At 41.3% G+C, this 17,100-nt stretch overlaps 1 protein-coding gene across 3 annotated transcripts in view; it reads right to left on the bottom strand.

Annotated features, from left to right (window-relative positions):
- PLPP1 (phospholipid phosphatase 1) overlaps window positions 1–15,418 on the bottom strand; it is a 112,052-nt gene extending 96,634 nt beyond the window's left edge. Inside the window, exon 1 of one of the 3 annotated variants that reach the window (XM_043488654.1) lies at window positions 15,293–15,418. In XM_043488654.1, coding sequence (XP_043344589.1) covers window positions 15,293–15,350 — 58 coding nt within the window. In that variant the 5' untranslated portion in view covers window positions 15,351–15,418. Of the gene's footprint in view, window positions 1–3,383; window positions 3,436–15,292 lie in introns of those variants that run through there. The other 2 variants (XM_043488655.1, XM_043488652.1) reach the window with 2 other exon arrangements.
- Window positions 15,419–17,100: the final 1,682 nt, after the last annotated feature.

Here is a 17,100-nt window from a genome sequence, read left to right as displayed (position 1 = left end):
AGCACTGAGTCCTAACCGCTGGACCACCAGGAAATTCCCCTCCAATCTCAGTATTTCATTCTTAATTATGAAAGGTCTGAGGACAGGAAGTAAGGGTAACTATAATGAAACTTTTTCAGCAATCTGTTCTCTTTCCCTAGTAAATTCTAAACATAGGTTGAATTATAGTTGACCAACCTAAACAACAAATTCTTTACTTTAGGAAATTTAAACCATTGTAAATGTGACCCTTAGATTTATCCAACTGAAAATCAGAATCTCCACTACAATCTCTTTAGTGGGAAGCACTTCTATACTCATTCTAGGCCTTGTGAGGCATATCCTCATGATTAATCCTATTGTCCCTCTTTCTCTCAAGGAAGCTTCATCCTTTCCTGGCTTCCTCTTGCAAGGTAAAAACAGACTATAGCAATATTCACTTCTTCATTAAAAAAATTTTTTCTTTTCCTCACTCAACTCTTTGCCTCCCTTTTTATCAGAAGAAATTAAGTTAGCGAAAGCCAACTTCAGGGCTTTTGAGCTACAGATGCTTATGAGTTCAAAATTTCAGTCACAACTACTGAATAGCTCAATGCTTTTAAGTGTAAGCTTTAAATTATTAGCAAACAAAAATATGATTCTTAAATAGGACTGAACTTAAATACTTCTTGTAACTTTGGCCGTAGTATTTTACTTCTGGTGTAGGTATTTCCAATTAGTGGTGGGTTTCCAGGGTTATTGGGTAGATGAAATTCCTTAACTGTTCAATGAAAGCTATATGCCAATGCCCTACATAGTAATGCATAATTCTGCCAGCCAAAGCTACACAGTAATATTAAGGTCTCACAACTCCAATCATTAACTGACTAACAAACTACAAGACTAGTACTGAGGAAAATAGAAACATAATCTTAGATAATGTAATTATTTTATTTCAAAGAACATCTCTCTCCTATTTCCTATTAAATATTCTGCAAGTCACTGGAATAGAATAGAGCACAGGTGAATACAAAGTCAAAAGAGATTTCCCTGGTATTTCAGATCTTTGCCGAAAGATTTTGACAGTCTTAGCCAAAAACAAACTGCTATTGATACAGATGACAATCTCCTGATATTAAGCAGACTAGATCCAACCTAGTCTAATTGTGATTTATTTTTGTATTTTTTTTAATTTAACGGCAATTGAACATCCTTTATCTTTCTTAAAACTGAAAATCTCCCTTCACTGAAATTTCAGTGAGTCTGACCAAATTATATTTTGCTTTGGGTTCTCAAGGTGGCATATGTCACCACTTCTAACAGTATGGCTGACATAAGAGTATCCAACTAATTTCAAGATTTCATAAGCTATCTGGTCACTGATAAAGTCATATGCCTATGTGTGGCAAAAGAAGAAGCTCAAGCCGGGGGCCTACATTATTTGTATCAGGGACCATTTTTCCTATGTCACTACTTTCCAAATACTTCAGTCAGCCTTCAGATTTTTCCTCTTTTCTGCTGACAACACTCCCTTCATGGCCTGGCTAGATTAATAACTGATCTCCTACAAGTGTGCTGCCTTGCTCAAAATGCCCCGTTTACCCTGCGTTCTTTGTTTTCCTACCCTAGTGTCAAATGTTCAACTATGTTCTGCAGCTAATGACTCTCCTTAATAAGAAAGTTTGCTTACCATTATGATCCAGAGAGATAGATAAAGCAGACATTATTCTCATTATAATTTACACATAAGTAAACGAAACAGCCCAAGGGATCCTGTCCATGTGATCAGAGAGAACAGTGGAAGCAAAACTAGAATGTGACTTCCAAGACAACCACTTTCACTACCAGATTACACTTTGAACCCTTTAAATAAATTACATAAACAAAATTGTTATTCAGTGGAAAATTATCCACAATGTCAAATCCTAGGCAAGGAGGGGAAGTCTAACGCAAAAAACTTGTCTTCTTAAAAGATAATTTATTCACTGTTTTATTTGGTTAGTAATTAAATTACAGTCAATGGAAGAACATAGAATCTCACTCATATTCATACAGATATCCAATATTAGCTCTAAAGTTGAGTATTACCCATAATTTGCCTAACAAGTTTTGATAACATCACAATTTAAGAGACCTCTTCTCCAACTAGGCCACTGGGTCAGACATAGTCAACATAGGAGAAGGAGCATATTCAAAATTTCTTTCTCTTATCAATGCCATTTTTTAAAAACATAAAATACAATAAATGTCACTTGCTTCTGCTGCACTATATAACTATGCTAGGTATATTTTCGAAATCAATTGGAACGTCAGCTCAATTGAAAAACTGTTTAAATAGGCTTTTTAAAGAAAAATATTAAAAAAAAAAAAAAAGAAAAATATTGTAAATATATAATATTAAAATATAAAATATTATAAAAGTATGAATTTTAATTACATTTAGCCATACATTTAATTATAGAATCATACTGCCTTTATGAGGAAGGCTATCCTAAAATTAGGCCTATCCCAGAACACTGCAGGTGGATGTGACCACTATAAACATTTATTTCTAAAACCTCATGGGAAGAAAACAAGGAAAAACTCTTACTGATCAAGAGAAGTTATGAGAAGAACCTGTTCTATTTAGTTGTACTGCAGGCATACTTCAGCCTGAACTGCAAGTTATTAGGTTCTGATTAGCTCATATTCAAGAAATAAAATCTTCATGTTTTAAAACTTGAGAACCAAGTTACGACTACCCAAATCATGCCATTTCCACGTCACACACACCTTTGTTTATTACTATTTCTAGTCTGCTCAACTACAGACATTCATTTGGGTACCTTGTCTATGAGCTGTGGAAACACTGCTCACCTAGAAGTAAAACGATAAGATCTGAGTGAGGTATCTGATTCCAGAAAGAAACAGGTTAGAAGTAATTAGAACATCTCCCATAGTGATCTGGGCACGAAAAACTGAAATATGAACCAGGTCCCAATTCAAATGCTGTTTAAACTGAAGCTGTAACTACACTAAACAATGTCCCAAAAGAAAACTCACCAGTACATGGTATCATATTTAAACAACAGAGGGGATCAGTGGCCAAATTGGGTTATTATCTTAATAGTGATAATGATAACAACAACGGCACAGATCAGGACTATGTTAAACACTTCACATACACTCTCTCACATTATCTCATCTAATTTTACAGCACTATGAAGACACTATTATCATTATCTTTTTCCTCGTTAGGTGACAAAACTCATGGAGAGTTGAAACAACCTGCCCAATGACACACAGTTAGTAACAGAGTTAAATTCCAACCCCCAGAAGAGTGACTGACTCAAGTATCTTGCCTACTCATTCATGTAAAAAATATCTGAATGCCTACTATGTAAGATTTTCATGACCCAGATAATCACAATGGTGTGATCACTCACCTAGAGCCAGATATCCTGGAATGTGAAGTCAAGTGGGTCTTGGAAAGCATCACTACGAACAAAGCTAGTGGAGGTGATGGAATTCCAGTTGAGCTGTTTCAAATCCTGAAAGATGATGCTGTGAAAGTGGTGCACTCAATATGCCAGCAAATTTGGAAAACAGCAGTGGCCACAGGACTGGAAAAGGTCAGTTCTCATTCCAATCCCTAAGAAAGGCAATCCCAAAGAATGCTCAAACTACTGCACAATTGCACTCATCTCACAAGCTAGTAAAGTAATGCTTAAAATTCTCCAAGCCAGGCTTCAGCAATATGTGAACCATGAACTTCTAGATGTTCAAGCTGGTTTTAGAAAAAGCAGAGGAACCAGAGATCAAATTGCCAACATCCGCTGGATCATTGAAAAAGCAAGAGAGTTCCAGAAAAACATCTGTTTCTGCTTTATTGACTATGTCAAAGCCTTTGACTGTGTGGATCACAATAAACTGTGGAAAATTCTCAAAGAGATGGGAATACCAGACCACCTGACCTGCCTCTTGAGAAACCTGTATGCAGGTCAGGAAGCAACAGTTAGAACTGGACATGGAACAACAGACTGATTCCGAATAGGAAAAGGAGTATGTCAAGGCTGTATATTGTCACCCTGCTTATTTAACTTATATGCAGAGTACATCTTGAGAAACGCTGGGCTGGAAGAAGCACAAGCTGGAATCAAGATTGCCGGGAGAAATATCAATAACCTCAGATATGAAGATGACACCTCCCTTATGGCAGAAAGTGAAGAGGAACTAAAAAGCCTCTTGATGAAAGTGAAAGAGGAGAGTGAAAACGTTGGCTTAAAGCCTAACATTCAGAAAACTAAGATCATGGCATCTGGTCCCATCACCTCATGGGAAATAGATGGGGAGACAGTGGAAACAGTGTCAGACTTTATTTTGGGGGGCTCCAAAATCACTGCAGATGGTGACTGCAGCCATGAAATTAAAAGACACTTACTCCTTGGAAGGAAAGTTATGACCAACCTAGATAGCATATTACAAAGCAGAGACATTACTTTGCCAACAAAGATCCGTCTGGTCAAGGCTATGGTTTTTCCAGTGGTCATGTATGGATGTGAGAGTTGGACTGTGAAGAAAGCTGAGTGCCAAAAAACTGATGCTTTTGAACTATGGTGTTGGAGAAGACTCTTGAGAGTCCCTTGGACTGCAAGGAGGTCCAACCAGTCCATCCTAAAGGAGATCAGTCCTGGGTGTTCACTGGAAGGACTGATGCTGAAACTGAAACTCCAGTACTTTGGCTACCTCATGCGAAGAGTTGAATCACTGGAAAAGACCCTGATGCTGGGAGGGATTGGGGGCAGGAAGAGACGGGGACAACAGAGGATGATGGTTGGATGGCATCACCGACTCGATGGACATGGGTTTGAGTAGACTCCGGGAGTTGGTGATGGACAGGGAGGCCTGGAGAGCTGCGATTCATGGGGTCACAAAGAGTTGGACACGACTGAGCAACTGAACTGAACTGAACCATGTATCACACACTTCCTAAGCACTCATATTACAGTGTTTCCACCCAGTAATAAAGACGGATTCTGAACTATCCACTGGAGAAGGGACAGGATATCCACTCCAGTATTCTTGGGTTTCCCCAGTGACTCAGCTGGTAAAGAATCCGCCTGCAATGCGGGAGACCTGGGTTCAATCTCTGGGTTGGGAAGATCCCCTGGAGAAGGGAACAGCCACCCACTCCAATATTCTAGCCTGGAGAATTCCATGGACTATATAGTCCATGGGGCTGCAAAGAGTTGGACACGACTGAGCAACTTTCATTTCACCACTTAGGAACTATCTATAGGAATTATTTCCAGAATTTAGCACTAACCAAAAGTGTAATGTTCCCCAAGGTTTACAGTATCCTTCCTGGAAAGTAAAAGCAAAGATCTCAGGAGAAATTGTTCTGAAACACAGACAGACTTCATTAAAATACCTACTTCTCTCCACTTACAGCATCTGTGTGCCCCTTGGGGACAGAGACCCTGTCTCACTCACTCTTAGTACCTAAGTGCTATGACATATCAGGCACTCAGCTTACCATATGGTATTGTCATTGTTTGTTATGAGTCTGTCTTCCAGAGTAAGCAAGAAGCTACTTGAGATCCATGAGTTTTATTTTTTCACCCATTTTTGTATCACCAGTGCTAGGGCATACAACAAGCCTATTAACTTCACAGTTTTGTGATGATCTCATGAGTTTATGTAAAACGTTTACCAAAGGCTCATTTATGCACCGAATAAGGAATAGTTTTCTTCTTACTTACCTCTCAGCACCTACACAGTCAACCCCTCTCATCCTGCTGACGTAAATGAACCAAAAGGCAAGGCAGAACCTGGCTTAACAAGCTGCCAATTAACTCAAGAGCTCATCCGCTACACATTTCCTATATGTCATTTTCCTAGGCACCCCACCCTGAAAAAAAGACACAGGAAAACATTTCCAAGAAGTGACAACTGAGAACTAAACCATGAGGTTCTAACTATATCTGTTGGAATGAGTTACCAAAGGTGATTCTAAACTCTACACACATGATTCACATGAAATGCAATAAAGTACAAAGGTCTTCCTTTCCTGGGTAAAATTGCCTATAACAACAATGCTATTTGAAGAAAAAAATCTACGAGTATATTAGTGATCGGGCTTCCCAGGTGGCACAGTGGTAAAGAACCCACCTGCTAATGCAGGAGACACAGGAGATGTAGGTTTGATCCCTGCATTGGGAAGGTCCCATGGAGAAGGAAATGGCAACCCACTTCAATATTCTTGCATAGAGAATCCCCATGGACAGAGGACCCTGGCAGGCTACAGTCCAAGGGGTCACAAAAGAGTCAGACACAACTAAGTGACTAAACAACAACAAACTTTACTGATCAGGGCAAATGAGTTATATCTTCCAGTATGAGATACCCTCCTAGCAAATTCTTAGTAGTTATTAGGAGTTTGACTTACGAAAAATTAAAGTGCCTCCTTTGGACAGCAGACACATGCTCAAAACATGATAAGCACAAACTGACTCTGAAGCCACATCATATGGAATAAAGATAGTCATAAAAGATGTAGCCCACCTAAAATAATCACTGCTTTTACAGCCAATTAATTCCCTCGGTCCCTCATCTCTTACCCTCTTCATTTCTCAATCTGGACAGTCAATCTGAATTCAAAAGTTGTAACTCTTAAAAATGCATTTCCCAATTCTCAACCATGCTACTTCTTACCTGGGCTCCACTGGGAGTTTCCCAGCTACTTTAGGCCTTAGTTCCACCATCAACAGAATGAAGATAACTAAGCTATCCTCCCTGAGCAGGTTTTGATAGACCTCACAGCCACACAGAGACATAGTGAGCACTAAATGTCAGTTATTATTATCCGCTTTGACATTTAGAAATAAGCTACAATATTCACTATTAAGAACACTAGGATACATACTGTATTCCAGCCACACCGGCCTCTTTTCTGTTACAAATGCCCTTTGCCCCTCAACACCTGCTCTTTCCTATGCCTGGAATCATCTTCTTTCAGCTCCTCCATGACCAACTTACTTTCATTCTTAAACCTGAATTCAAATATGCCTTCCTCAGAGAAGCCTTCTTTGAGATTACCACCCCTCAATATCTCACTCTCTTCTAACCTTGCTTTCATTCTTTCACGACATTCACAAACATCTGTAATTATTAGTACAGAGACTTTACTTACTTTTTCACAATGAAATTTACAACTCCTAGCATTGTAAATATTAAGACATGTGTGTGTTTGTGCATGTGTGCTCAGTTGTATACAACTCTTTGTGACCCCATGGACTGCAGCAATGCCAGGCTCCTTTGTCCATGGAATTTTCCAGGCAAGAATACTGGAGCTGGTTGCCATTTCCGTCTCCAGGGAATTTTCCCACCCAGGGATTGAACCTGAGTCTCCTGCATCTTTTGCATTGGCAGATGGGTTATTTACCAGCTGGGCCACCAGAGAAGCCCCATTAAGCACATAATAGCTAATAAACAAGTGAATGATGTTACAAAGTCAAATATTTTAAAACAACATTGTATTCCTAAAGGAAATCAATATTAATATTCATTGGAAGGACTGATATTGAAGTTGAAGCGCCAATACTTTGGCCACATGATGCAAAGAGTCGACTCATTAGAAAAGGCCCTGATGCTGGGAAAGATTGAGAACAGGAGGAGAAGGGGGTGAAAGAGGATAAAATGGTTGGATGGCATCACCAGTTCAATGAACACGAGCTTGAGCAAACTCCAGGAAACAGTGAAGGACAGAGAAGCGTGGTGTGCTGCAGTCTTGATGTCACAAAGAGTCAGGCACGACTTAGCAACTGAGCAATAACACTGTATTAAACACAACACAAAAAATAAAAGATAGTATCAGGTTAACATATGTCAAAATAAATAGCTGAGGTAATTCCCTGGAGATCCAGTAGTTAAGACTCCATACTGCCATTGCAGGGGGCCGGCGTTCGATCCCTGGTCAGGGAACTAGGATCCCACAAGCAACACAGCAACACGGCACAGCCAATAAATAAATATCTGATTGAAAAAACAGAAGTAAGAGGAGATGGAGTATGAAGAGGTATTACACAATAGTTTTTTCTTTGCTGCCTGCTTAACCATAGGTAGGAAATCAAACAACAGAATTCACATAAATGAGGGAATACAATTAGGGTCATTCAAAAATTTTAGGAATATTAAGTCTACTTTTTATATGGTGACTCAATCAGTTCCAAGGCCTGGACAGTAAAAATAGTGAAGGTGACCAGTGTGTGGCTAACTCCATTTTCTGAAGTTGAAATTCAGGACTTAACCACTGTATAAAGTAACAGTTTTTCCATCTGTTTAGTTATACTCTACCACAGACTATACAGATCATTTTCCAACATAGCTGGGATTACCACTACCTGAAGATCATATATGTGGTTTTTACACATGACTGATAAGACACTACTATTTCAAGATGTTCTGTAAGTTTCAAAGACATTCCATGAGTATTCACAGGAAACAGTTTGAAGTTTGTGTTTCTGTTCCTAATACAAAACTATGTTGATGTTATTTTTACTAAAATAATGATGTTTTAATTATTGCAGGATTATACAGGATTACTTTTATTTGACAATCATATTATACACATGAGTGCAAGGCCTACTCTAAGACCTTTATATTTTGCCTCACAACAACCATACAAGGTAGGTACTTTATCATTACACAGTTGATGCAACAGACACACACAGAGGAAATTTGCCTAAGGTCGCACAGCTAGTAAATGGAGGAACTGGAACTGAACCTACACAGTTTGGATCCACAGTCCATCACTAGACTATGCTGTCTATCTAATGTTTTAAAGAAAAATCAATAGTTTATAAAGTCATTACCAATGTTAGATTAGTTTCAGTTAAGTAAAACCGAAACAACTCAGTCTGAGCCATCTGGGCTTTAAACCTAGACAGCAAGAAGGTTGAAGGGCGAAGGAAAGCAGGAAGCAAAAAGTGAAAACGAAAAATAATGTAAGCAGAAAAAGAAGGACTTCCCAAGTAGCAGTGGTAAAGAATCCACCTGCCAACATAGGAGATGCAGGAGACTGGGGTTTGATCCCTAGGTCAGGAAAATCCTCTGGAGAAGGAAATGGCAACCTGCTGCAGTATTACTGCCTGAAAAATTATGGACAGAGGAGCCTGGTGGGCTACAGTCATGGGGTCACAAAGAGTAGGACATGACTGAGCACACACACATACAACAAAAAGGTGGGACAAAAAGAAAGAAAAGAGTTACTTGTAACCACTGTTCATAATACCTGAATGAATGCTTTTTCAGAAAGAAAATAAGGGAGAAGACAGTGCCTATATAATCCCTAACTAGCTTACAACACAGACTCTATATTTCCATCCCAAATGCTGAATTAAACCAGTAAATTAGCAGGAAACAATATTTGCATAAGGGAAAATTCCTTTGCATAAGGGAATTCCCTGGTGTTCCAGTGACTAAGACTCCGGGCTCTCATTACCAAGGATGCGGGTTCAATCCCTGGTCTGGGAACTAAAATCCCACAAGCCATGGGGAGGGGGAGAAAAAAAATCGTTTCTTGGGACTTCCCTGGTGGTCTAGTGGTTAACACTCCATGCTGCCAAGGCAGGAGGGCCTGGGTTCGATCCCTTGGTGGGGAACTAGATCCTACATGCCAGAGCAGCCAAAAAATTTAAAAAAAAACCATAAAAACCTAAAGTTACATGTTAACTAGTTCGCTTAAAATGTAGGTTTTAGTAACTTTCTATCAGCTTATTTTTAAGTCAGATAAACAGTAACAATTTAAACTTTAATTTCTTATCAAAACGAATTAGTATAATTCCACAAGCTGAGTAATACACAGGAAACTTTGGCAGAATTCAGCCAAAAATGACTAAGCAAAAAGAAATTAACAAAGATTATGGCATGTCCATGAGTTTCCAAAAGGATTTAATTCAAACAGAATATAAAGGAAAAAATTACTTTTCACAAAAGCTATAGAGGGGAATGTTTTCTGAATATTTCCATACTCTCATCCAAGCAAGGTAAATTCAAGTTTAAAGTCAACCGTATAAAGTCAATTAGAGCCAAATACTATCAATTTTCTCCAGGCCTCTGCTTTTGTTCCAAACTAGCCATTTAAAGGTAGAAAAAGTCTTGCAACAGGAGGCCAGTCTGACCCAAGAATATGCCAGATTGACAAATTTTTGTTCATTTTTTGAGATTCCTTCCCCTCTCAGTGGCTGGGAGGAAAGACCAAAGTTATGTAAAACAGAGAAACAAACACAGTCAACTTTAATCAGAAGCAAAAGAAGTTAGCTTAATAGAAGTTAACAGAAATTGAAATGGCAAGTAATCAGGATAAGTACTGTCCTATTTATTTACTTACTTATTTACCTCTTTGGTATCTAACAGAATTCCCAACATCTCCTAGATAATAAAACAAATGTGTGGGTGAATTCACCCAATAATGAGTAAATAAACAAATAAGTGTTAGGAGAAAAAGGAAGGCTGCAGACTGTTAGCAAGGGAGACTCTTTCATCAAATATCTGACTTTCCTTTAAGAAAATGGCCCAAACTGAGATCAGGAAAAGGAGCATTCCTTGCGGGTAATACTTAAGGGGCAGAATAAAGTCAGCATAACTACTGAAACAGAATAAGCAACGGGATTCCACAATCACCTGGGGCTTCCCAAGTGGCACTAGTGTTAAAGAACCTGCCTACCGTTGCAGGAGACATAAGAGACTCGGGTTTAATCCCTGAGTCAGGAAGATCATGGAGGAGGGCATGGCAACCCTGGAGGAGGGCATGGCAACCCACTCCAGTATTCTTGCCTGGAGAACCTGCATGGACAGAGAAGCCTGGCAGGCTATAATCCATTGGGGTAGCAAAGAGCCGGACACGACGAAAGCAACTTAGAACGCACACACAACCACCTAGTATGGCTGCCAGTGTTCTTTGCTGCCAGATTTTCCCCTAAATTTATTGACTCTGATTTGGCATAAAGGTCATACCATCTTTGCAGTATGCTGAGGAAACCATGACCCCCTCCCTTCTAAGAAAACCAATGCTGGAGCCCATGAGTTCCTGTTATCATCTGCTTTTATGGGCCAGTGTAATTGCTGTCAAGTGCAGAAAGGGAAGTCACCTCAGATCGGTCTTGGACATAACATGAGTATTATCAGTAGGGCCCTGGCAAAAAACAGCACCAAATAAGGTATTTAAATAAGAATTTAATGAAGGAACCACCTTCACAGGTATAGGCAGGATTTAGGGAAAGCAGCAGGGAATGGTACCAGCAACATCAGGAAGCCATTATCATCTCTAAGCTAAAGGAGCAAGTAAAGGGTTACCAAAACCCAGAAAGACCTGTAACTGTAGCTGGCTGGCACAGAGGGCCACTGAATAGAAGCTGTGACCTACTCACAGAACACAAAATAGCTCTGGCAACGCAAATCCAGCAGGAAGAAACTGGCTCTTCCAGGCCTCCTGCTGTTGTCCCACTGGTCAAAGTCAACCAGAAACAAAAAGCAACAGCCTAGTTGCAGTCCACAGCGCTAGCCTTCCACAGCATAGCGCAGGCTGGAGAAACGATCTAGAGGAGCAAAAGAATGTACAACACAGAAAGATATTCCAAATGACCGTTACCCAGCAAAGTTCAGGACATAAAAAGGTTCTGCCGGTTCCACCTAAATCTTCCAGGCATCACGCGATACTTGCAAAAAAGTCATACACACAGGTACTTACTTGGGTTCCCACTGCCCTGTATTGAGCTGAGAGAGAGAAAAAAAAAAAAAGAGAAGATTCTAAGAGTACTCCTGGGGTAACATTTGTCATTTCTGCATCTCTAAACAAAAACAGACAACCCATTTATCTATGATAGATCATTTATAGCACAACTCTTTTTTCTGTACTCAAAGAGCATCTATTCCATACCTCTATTATTACATTTATCATGATGTATTATAACCTCTTGTTTGTTTCTCCCTCATTAGACCCTAAGCTCCTTGAGGGCACAGACTTTCTAATTCATCTTTATCTTTAGCACCTAACATAACTTGGAACAGAGTTAACCTCCAATCAATGTACACTGAATCAATTCATTGGCAGCCTAATGCCAGAGTGCATAAAATCTAAAATGACTCTCAGCAATTAAGTTTTATTTAGGACGTGGTTTAACACAATAAGCAAAACACAGCTTTCACATCAGCCCACTTGATTCTCTGTACAGCAGCTTTTCTTGTGTGCTCAGGTGATATTTATGGCCTTTTCTACAATCATAGAACTCATTATCAAAGGAGCCAGAGAAAGTTGGCAAGACCACACTCCATCTCAGAAAGGAATCAAATACACATCATCTCTCAAAATTCTCACTCTTTTTCCAAGAAGAGACCAATTATTACTGAAGGAAGTAATAATTTGGGTATATTATATGGAGGAAATCATGTTTCATAGTGGTGATAATATTGACTTGGGATAGAAATGCTTTTACACGTGTGTAAGCATGCACACACCCGCGCCCTTACATACAGGCATGTTTATCATTTAAGCAGACATCACTTTCTGTAATATTATAAAGTAGCCATGTAACACAATCACATAACATCATCATATTAAATGGATACACTGCATGATGTTGGGTGATCATTAACAGAACCTGGAACATATTCACATTATAATTAAGAACCACTTTCACATAACCCTGTACTTATGATCTGCTTAATCATCTTTCTGTTGCTATAGTCAACTTTTACCTGTAGTTCTCCAAAGAAAAAGAAAAAAGTTAATACCAAGTTGATAACCCTCTTTGAGCTACCACTATTTTAAAGGCTGCCAACCTCCTGCTGTCAGTAAGATGAATAAAAATAAAACTTTAAATGACCCTTAAAGGGTACTTTTTGGCAGTGCAGTGGTTAAGACTCTGCTTCCACTGCAAGGGGTACAGGTTAAATCCCTGGTTGGGGAACTAAGATCCTGCATGCTGTGCAGCTCAGCCATAAAGTTTAAAAATAAATAAAATAAAATGACTCATAGACCCCACTAGAAAGGTGAGTTTTTCAATAAAAACATATAATCTCCCAAAACTCAGCATGAAAATACTTTGTATCTCTAGCATCACTGTTCTCCTTCACTGTTGTTTGTAACAGAATATTGATGCTATTAAACCTAATTTCATCTTATATACCAAATTAAAATAAGCCAGTATTTCACTTTCTATTCATGAAAAGGGAATTCTGAGCTTATCTTGACAATACAATGAATTATTTTAAAACTCCAGCAATACAAAAACAGACAAAATGTTTTTCAAATAGATCAGGTACTTTTCAGATAGATCTGATACTGATACTTAATGCGTAAGTCTCCTAAACAAGCTTTTTCCAACCAAAGATTTTAAAATCAGAAATAACAATTTTATCTTTTTTGAGAGTCATCATAAATTCTACAACTGTCAGGCCAAGTTAGCAATAAAATTACTCTTAATTCTATTGGATAGTTACCTGATGCTGGCAGCATGTTGAAAATAGACTACAAAAACCCACAATTTTATAAAGTTGTACTGCAAATAGTTTCCTCAAATACACATGAATTAAAACAAACAAAACATAGATTTAGCACATGGCTCTGTGTTTAATAACACTGAGCTACCTGAGAGCAGTATTACGTTTCATCTATCCTGGTTCAGTGCTTGGCCCAAAGAAAAAACGCATTTGTTTCATGAATTAATAACTGGACAAGGTAGAAAAAATGGGAACTTTATATATAATTCTGACAGTATAGTATGTGGCAATGATAGGCTAATATCCAATATATTAGAATTTTAAAAATCACTTCTGACTGAACTTTTTCCTCTTCCCTCACTAATATAAATGAAATTTAACAAAGCTCCACAAACACTGAGTATAAATTTAAATACATTTTAAAAGATAACCTATTTACCAAGGTAAACTTTTCATTGCCAATAAATCTAAATATACCTAATGTAATTATGAATAAGTCCGAACATCTGAAAGGATCACTTGTGTTTTTATAAAAATAGTGTTCCAAAATCGTGTTTCCCTTTCCTAAACGGAATTCCTAAAATTCACTGTGGGGCTATATAGGAAATGTCCTGGTAAACAATAAAGATGTTTCATAAGCAAGATTTTTCCTCAAAAAACAGGTAACACAATTTATACAACTTCGGCAAGACTACAAGCACCTAAATGGTCAGGTTTGAGGCAGGGGAGAGGGATACTGGATTAAAAGCAGAGGAAGTTTCCTATCACCGAAAAGCCATTATGCAGACCTGCGTCTAGGATGCTAAAGTCACAGCTCTCCAACGCTGAGAGCTCGCCAATACTATTACTTCGATACTCAAACATGAGGACGACTACCTGAACATCGAGCAGGTCTTCTGGTAAGTAGTTTTTTCCAAAACATATAAATAGTTCAAAGATACTGCTTTACACAATACATATGAAGACGGTGAAAATCTCTCCTTCCAATGCCTAGCCCTTATCCAGATGACTTCGATTCTTTTTTGTCAAAAGAAAAGAGCAACTGGCGACCAGAAGCCCTACGACTGAACTCTTCCGTCAGAAAGACAACGCCAAATTCGCTGCAGCCAAAGAAATGTCCAGTGCTCCTCGTGGACTCTCACAGGAGATGGAAACCTACACAATGACGAGGTCTGTGCAGAGAAGGAAACAGCAGGTCTGGGGCACACCACCTCCACCCCATCCCCCTCAAAAGCAAGCTCCTTCAAACCTATAGGCAGAAACCTGGCATCATCACACCCACTTACAGCCCGACAATTTACAAGCCGGTAACACCTTCTAATTAGGAGCGTTCTAACCTTTTATAGACGAAAACTTAAAACTGCTTCCCACAAGGAAGATAAACCTGGCACTGGCGCCAGTTACTGAGAATTCCCAGTGCATCAAAACCCTCCGGTTTTGTCACCAAACCTGATGAGCCAGTGACCACCAGGCTTCCCTACAGCAGAGAGGGGAGGAGCCCATCCTCTCTGCTGGGAGTGAAACTGGAAACAGAGGACAGGAGAGCAAGGGATGGAGCGCAGAGGCGTGAACAGCATCCAAGCAGGGTGGGCTCAGCGCACCAGCGGGCGACAGAAAGGCAGACTGACAGCAGCGGCCACGCGGGGATGCGGGCTGCGAAGCGGGGTCCCCCGGCAGCGGAAGCCGCCCCCAGCGTCCAGCCGGGCAAGGCTCGCGCGTCAGGCACACACCCCCCCCACGCCCGTCCGCGACTCCCGGCGAGTCACCTCCCAGCGGACACACGCCCGCACCCCACCGATGCACCCCACCCCGGGCTCGCGCGCACACGCCCCTCGGGCCGGCGGCGCATACGTACCCAGCAACACGCAGAGCACATCGAGGGCCACGTACGGCAGCCGCGTCTTGTCAAACATGGTCTCCGCACGGATGGCAGAGGAGGCACCCGATTCAGGAGACCGGACCGGGGACTGGCGACGGCTCCTCCCAGCCAGGGGAGAGCAGCTAGGGCTGACGGAGACCCCCGCAGCGTTCTGACGGGCAGCAATGGCGCCCACGACCCCTCCCCTCACAGCTCCCGCAACCACTTGATCCGGGCCGAGACGCTAGTGTGCCAGCCGCGGCGGCTCCGTAGCCTCAGGCCCTCCTCGGTCGGCCCTGGCCCGCCCCGGCTGTTGGCTGTCCACAGCCAGGAGCCCTCTCCAACAGGCGGGGCGTCCGGACTCGTGCTTTAAGGATGGGGACCGGTAGGCCCCTCCCGCGGGGCAGCGCGGGACCTGCCTGCGCGCGGCCTCGCGGGCTGAGGGAGCGCGGCGGCGGCGGTGGGGCGGCCAGTGAGGGACGACGGGGCGGGGCCGGGAAACCCCGGCTCTGGCGCGTCAGCCAATCGGCGCCTCCAGTCCCGACCTGCGGAGCCCGCCCCTCAAGTGGGACGCGCGGCGGACGGGCGGAGCGTGTGGGCACCTCCCGTGCAGTGCGAGGGACGTTGTTCAGACACGCATTCTGCTGGTGTCGCCGAACCTGGCCTACTGATGTCTGGTCGCCCGTCATTGCTGCTTCGGAGAAAGAACGACCCAACCCCACCCCGGCTGCCTGCCAGCTCTTCTCATCCATGGGGATTGGGTAATAAAGAGAAACGGTGTTGTCGGTGACAGTCTCTCTCTCCTTGTCCAGACTTTAGTCAGGCTCCTCCCAGCCCTCTACTCGCCTAGGCCTCTATTGAGGCCTTCGAATCTGGCCGGGGAGAGCCCCGTATTAGCGTGAATTCTGCGAAGTCATCCTTGCACCTATAGTATCTGGTTACCTTGCCTATGCGATCAGATTCGTTTATATATAAAGTCCGTTAGTATATAAGACCTCGGACCTGCCTTGAAGCAAGTATCCTCCTGTCCTTAATGTTTTGTCTTAATTTCTCATCCACTAACCCCCTCACTCTTCTTGTTTGTTGGCTATAATAAATTTCCGGTGTCTTTGCTGTATTCGAGGTTGAGCACAATTTCTTTCTCCTGTTACAAGTTATGATCCCCTATTGGAATCGTTTTAAATAGACTGTACCTCACCATTTTCACAAGTGGCAAAATGAGTTTATTTCACTCACCCCTCATTCCCGTAGGACCCTAGCAAAGTAACCTGTAACATCAGGATGTTGATAATCCCTGCTGTGTGTTTCAGTCAAGAAGTGATGAAGCCCGGAAAAAAATAAATATGAAAGTGTTTTCCAAAAGATTAAACCCTCTACAGATGTTAACCATTGGTAACTTTCCCCCACATTCATATCTTACCTTCATCAAAGACGTTAGACAAATTGAAAACTCTACTTAACCGCTTTGGACTTTCTCCCCAGAAGTGTACAGGTGGCACACAAAAGGGGCGGGGATTACACCTGAGAGCCCTGGAAGCACTTCATAGGAGGGTGATAGTTACATTGTTCTTTCCTGTCTCTCCCCCACATCAACAGCCATTTTCTTAGGTGAGAAGGTAATGAAGAAGACAGTATGTTTTGCTTTTTGGAGGAGTTACAAATAATAGCTTTAAAAATAAATCAACAGGGAATTAATTTCCTGGCGGTCCAGTGATTAGGACTCCACACTCACTGACTAGGGTCTGGGTTTAATCCCTGGTTGGGGAACTTAGATCCCACAAGTTGCTGAGTGTGGCCAAAAAAAA

The sequence above is a fragment of the Cervus canadensis genome, chromosome 16, assembly GCF_019320065.1.
Source record: "Cervus canadensis isolate Bull #8, Minnesota chromosome 16, ASM1932006v1, whole genome shotgun sequence".
Taxonomy (NCBI): Eukaryota; Metazoa; Chordata; class Mammalia; order Artiodactyla; family Cervidae; genus Cervus; species Cervus canadensis.
This window is presented reverse-complemented; position numbering and strand designations above follow the sequence as displayed.